This window comes from Amphiura filiformis, unplaced genomic scaffold, assembly GCF_039555335.1.
Source record: "Amphiura filiformis unplaced genomic scaffold, Afil_fr2py scaffold_39, whole genome shotgun sequence".
Classification (NCBI taxonomy): domain Eukaryota; kingdom Metazoa; phylum Echinodermata; class Ophiuroidea; order Amphilepidida; family Amphiuridae; genus Amphiura; species Amphiura filiformis.
Window position 1 is genome coordinate 501,044 of NW_027305503.1, and position 6,000 is coordinate 507,043.

At 38.4% G+C, this 6,000-nt stretch overlaps 1 protein-coding gene across 1 annotated transcript in view; it reads left to right on the forward strand.

Moving 5' to 3' along the window:
* LOC140144085 (NXPE family member 3-like) overlaps positions 1–3,169 on the forward strand; it is a 43,085-nt gene extending 39,916 nt beyond the window's left edge. Inside the window, exons 5-6 of the mRNA XM_072165921.1 lie at positions 2,218–2,270; positions 2,688–3,169. Coding sequence (XP_072022022.1) covers positions 2,218–2,270; positions 2,688–3,169 — 535 coding nt within the window. The remainder of the gene's footprint in view (positions 1–2,217; positions 2,271–2,687) is intronic.
* The last annotated feature ends 2,831 nt before the right edge of the window (positions 3,170–6,000 follow it).

The following is a 6,000-nucleotide window of genomic DNA, read 5'->3' on the forward strand; positions in this document are numbered from 1 at the left end:
CTCTAAAATATTTTTTTAAATTAACCTTGATGTAACTACATTGAAATGTAACTTCTAAAAATACTAGTTTTAATATTCTGTAGTGTTATATTGCCTCAAATATTTATTCACTACGTTGAAAATACGGTAAGAAATACGGTAATTTGACAACGGGGTACACCGTACCCATACATTTACTGTAATGCAGAATATCCATCCAGCACAACATTTACCGTGCCAATACGGCCGTATTGACACAATGTGTTACGTGTACATATGTGTGTATTGGGTCGATGGTGAGATCACAGCATTTCTTAGTAGGTCGAAATCACACCTCTACATGCTAGAAGGACACATGAACCAGGACCAATAATTGAATACATGAATACAAAAGCCACCTAAGTCCAGGCGAAGTTATTTTGAGAGAAAAACCCGTGTATCATTTTAATTCCTTCAGTTAGATTTACCTGGTCAATATGGTAAGTTTGACGTGCAAATGAGTGGATTAACCTGTATTAGGTATGACGATTAGCATTTCAAGGACTTCGTGGGGTTCATTTTAAATTTTGGACTTGTGTTACAAGTGGACTTTTATACATACTGGATTTCAATCAATGTGTTACAAGACTCAAATCATGGAATTGGGTGATTCTTTCATACATGCTATTTTTCACATGCCCAATAGACACAGAGAATGAATTTGAGTTGTTCTTTCATGCATATGACAGGCCTATGTATAGCAACAATTTCCCATGCTTAACTCAATTTGGCCAAAGTATGGACTTAGGTGGCTTTTGTATTCATATATTCAAGTGCATGTTCTTGATACAATGCTTCCGTTTACAAGAAGAGACTTCGGAAACAATTTCGTGATCCAAGATGACAACACCACGGCGCATAGAAAATGAGAATGTAGAACACCTTGACTGGTCGACTTTGAGCCCTGATATGCACCCTATAGAGAATTTATGGGCAGAAGTATCCCGCAGGATAGGTAACATGAACAACCAACCAATCACGCTGCAGGAACTTAGACACGTCCTCATCGCTTGCCGAAGAGATATTCCAGAAGGAACCTTGGAAACCTGGTCGAGGGATGTTACATCGCGTGCATGACATTGAGCTGGCAAGGGGTTGAAACATCTTATTGAGATGTGTTTTCTCAAGCAAGAGACTTATCTGAACATATCACAGTGAGCGAGTTTTTGTTTAAACAATAAAGTTTGCTAGTGTCTTTAATCTCATTTTGTGATACAAAGAGACCGTCAAAAAGTGTTGCGATGTGTGACCCTTCCATTATACATGTTGCAATGCGCTTCCTCGGGTAATTCTTTGTTTAATTGACAAACTGTGTGATGCAAACATCAAAGGACATTTTAAATGTATCTTTCAATAGAGGTTATCCACTTCATTCATGTGTGACTTCTAACAAAAGGTGCTGGTTCCCGTAGTATTCCTCATTCAACCCAATTCAATGCACGACCTCGGAGTTACCTGCATGACTTTGGCGGGCTATTTTGAAACAGTCATGGTGGCACAAGCAAGTACTTCTTTTGAAAATCCTAAACAAGGTATAGCAGTCGTTGATAGGATATGCAGCTTATAGAACATGGCTAACCTCTATCAAGTTCAACTGAGCACTACTCCAGAACAATAATCATGTTCCTAATTAGACTTGTTTCAAGTCCTTTGGCATCCATATAGTTAGTGAATGTAAAATTCATGGAAGCTTTGCCACATCTTCCAAAAATTTTGATTTCTTTCCAAAGTTTTGAAGTTATCTATTCTTTCAAAATAATTATTACCATCATAACTTAGTGAAAATCTATTTGACATTTGAATCCCTAGATAGTGGACTTTCTTATCATACTTTACCCCAGGCATACTGTGCACTGCAGGGGTAATGTTTGAGCAAACTGCACACCATGCCCACAAGGTATGCTTCCTCCGTAGCTCATGTTGCCAGCCTACACAAAAATTCTGACCTGACTAAAAATCTTGAGGGAGTCCAGTATATGATAATTCGACTGTGGGTCCTAAGAAGAGCATGAATAGAGAAAAAGTAAGGAGGAAGACTTGATCAAGGCTAGTTCCTAATATGATTGAAAACTGCATTTGAAACCAAAAATAAAACTATTCAAAACTTTTGTCCATGATGTATATAATATAATTTCCTGCTATAACAATGAACGTATTTTGTCATGTAACTTGATATTTACTTCAATTATATGTTCACAGCAAATACTTCAACAAGCGATTGACGAAAGGTCCAAAAACGATTGTTATAAAAGGTAAAATGCATTGTTAAACTTGTATAGGTTACTTGTTTTTATAGTGATAGATACCGCCCAAATATATGAACTATGCAAGTGTGTGTAAAATATTTTGAGCTTTTAGAGATTGTATCTGACATCTAATTATTTTTCTTATTGTATGTAAATGTATGTAATATCTGTCTTATCATTTATGTACGTTACAAATATCAGGTTTTCTTTGTTTTGCCTGTTCTGTTGAAAATTAAAAACTGATACATTTGATGGTGAAAATTAACCATAGAATGAAATACAAATATATTTTATGGAAATGTTGAAAACATGACTTTAACTGCAGAGTTAAGAGTTAGAAACCCAATGGGAGTGTCATGCATGTATGTGTTTCTCTTCGAATCATAAAACAGGCGTATGGTGGTTCTTTGTTTCTTTTTTCAGACTCCAACTATTGGATACCAACATCTAATAAAGAAAAGTACAACTCGACCTTACCATCATCATGGTCGTATCCAAGCCACGGATATTGGTTTAATTACACATGGACATCGCTCTTATATGAAGATAAACAGTGGACTAATTCAAGTGATATGAGGGAATGCTTACGAAACAAACACCTGATGTTATTAGGTGATTCCACGTCCAGACAATGGGCTCATAACATAGGAAAACTTTTCAGTCTAAATCAAATGAGTCATCGACATGAATTTCACAATTTCTTTTTCGAAGATTACTACAAAGAGCTGAACCTTTCTGTAAGACTCCGATTCCATCCACAAACAATCACGGGAACCCGTATTCCCAATAAGTTGTTTATATATTTTGCAGATATATTAGACTCAATACAAACCCACGAGTGCGCTTACCTGATCATTGAGTTGAGTCCATGGGCTCATTTTCAACAATGGACTCGGATAGTCTAACTCAAAGATATATCAAATTAAGAGAAGCTGTTAGTCGATTAAGACTGAGATGTCCGAACGTTCCGATCATTGTCAAAGGGCCCCACTTTCGCGAACATCGTGCAGCATTTACACGATGGGGTTGGAGTGACTATATGTATTATCAATTTGGGGTCTTAATGGAACAAATATTTCAGGGATCAGGGATCTGGTTTTTAAACGTATGGGACATGAATCTATCTTTTCCGTCCAGAGCATCTGTGCACATGCCTAATATAGTCGTACAGGAGGAATTGAAACTTTTTACCACTCATATATGTGGACAACTGAAACACCGAGATCAATCGTGATGTGGAACTTGTGTAATATTCAAGTACTTCCCCAGTCCATTCCCTGGGGAATGTGGGGGAATTATGTGGAGCTTGTAATTCTAACTAATTAGATTTAAGTACAGGTCAGTAAATTACACAAGTTACAAAATGATGCACGCGCCTATCCCTGGAGTGCAGCAAATAGCTTATCATAAGACTTACGGATTTACCACAGGAATAGATGGAGTAGGGCCCAATTTTCAGGGGCTCAAATTTGGGAGGATGAAGCAAATCATTTGGCCCCTATTAAAAATAGTGAAATACTGGTAACGAAAGATTAAAATGTGTTTCCGCCAGTGCTGCACACATTTTTCAGCATTTCCATTGTAAACTGCTAAGTCAGCAGTTGTGCATGTTTGCTCCAGTTGAATGCAACACAGTAGGTGATCCATTGTTTGTGGTTATGTTCCACAATCGCAGGTTACATCTGTATTCTTTCGACATCCCCATTGCTGAGGTTGACTTTACATCTTCCTTAACCTATTGAGGTATTTCCATTCAACCCAACTTGCATATGCACCAGATGGTAGTTTTTCACCAACAGGAATATTCGAAATTTGTGGGTGATTAAGAGGAGTTACACTGTTGAGGAAGCTATCTCTGGACTTCAGACGACTTACTGGAGGGACATGTCCAAACAGGGGATGTCTTACATCAGTGGCTTGGCGCTGGCGTTCTTTCATACTTGCTACGTTACGTCTAGCATCTGGTGGCGCTATACCTGCTAGGGTGTGTATGCTCTCAGTTTGTGTTGCTCGAAGACATCCTGTTATCAGGCGACAGCTAGCATTCAGGGCTGGATCCACCTTCTCTCCCATACATTGCATGCGTACTCTGCTGTTGAGTAGCATAGAGCCAGAGGCGTTACCTTCGGATTGTGAGCACTAGCACCCCGGCTTGTTCCGGTGAGCTTACTCAAGATGTTGTTTCTTGTACTGACTTTCATCTTTGTCTTCTCAACATGATTCGTATAGGAGAGACACCTATCCAGAGTAAGATACACATGGTGTTCACAGTGTTCAAGTGCTGTACCAAAACAGGTGACTTTGAGATGGCGTTTGGCTTCACAGCTGCGTAAATGGAAGGCACACACCTGTGTCTTTGATGGGTTGGCTCGCAGGTGGTTATCCTCATAGGATGGTGTGAGTTCATCCAGAGCTTTAGAGAAGCGTTCTTCCACAACTGTGAAATCTAGATCTTGAGCTCCAATACCGAGATCGTCAGCATAGATGAATCGAACAGTGTTCTCACTTGTTGGTTGGTCGTGTATGTAGATGTTGAAGAGGAGTGATGCAATTATTTAGCTTTGTTTACAAGCTGAAAGTATTTCATGAGATGGGAAACCTCCTTGCATTTGCAGGAGTTGGTGTGTAAAGTCATTTTGGGATTCCCCCCAAATTATTGTAAACAAAGTCAGATCTGTGTTTGGAACTTGGAAATCCCCAGTTCAGTGTATTGCACCATATGAAAACCCCCAGGAAGTGGTGTAATGTGAAAGGTTAATGTGTATAATTAATCTTGGGAAATCCCAAGCTTGCATCATCTGTTGCGAATATGTGAATGAAGTAATGGTTTATTAATAGTGGTTTTTTGCATGAGTACTGGTATAAAAGCTGGAGGCTTGAGTTTGGACTTTACAGAATGTCATGGGAGATTGTAAAACTCCACATCTGTGTGTTGGTATTCGTGCTTCAAAAAAGAAATACATTTTAACTAGATTACGTGGCCAATAGTTGAGCTATTTTAATACAGCAAAGAAGGAGATTTGTGAGTACGCGAATGTGCTCCTCCTCATCAAAGGATTAAAGTTCTTCTGTCAACAACACATCTGACAAAAAGTGATTGGTGAAAGAAACCAATTTTGGAGAAAGCAGCTCAAGGAGATATATTTTTGGAGAAAGCAGCGCAAGAAGATAAGTGATTGGAGAGAGCAGCATCATTTTCGTGTGAGGATTTTATTCGTATAGATATTTATATGCAAATGTACAATGGACTGTGCTGATTTTCGCAGGATAAGAGAATAAGGATATATACATCAGCTGTCCAGAACATTGCAAGAACTATGCTTTATCTTCAAGAAGAAGAATGCTGGCTAAGTACTAATTAGTTAAAGGAGTGATTACTATTATTTGATTATTTTTGTATGTGTATTTGTTGTCATATATTGTACCAATCATATTTTGCTTTCGATTAAGACTTAGATTTTGTTAGCTTAATCAAACAGTGTGTTTGTGTTGTGCATTCGTGTGAGTTCTGGTAAAAGGTGATTTTGGCCTTGAGTCCAGTACGACTCGTAACACACTTCCCCGTGGAAGACCATTCTTGAGCCTACGTCATATGCTCTTCTTGCTAGGATAGAGAAATGAGTTACGGTGATGGGTTGAGGTATTATTGGTAAAAACTGTCAAGAAAGTTTTCTGATCCTTTTAAGCCAAACCAATGAGATGACATGAAAGAAAACTAACTCACTGTCTTAGTCGG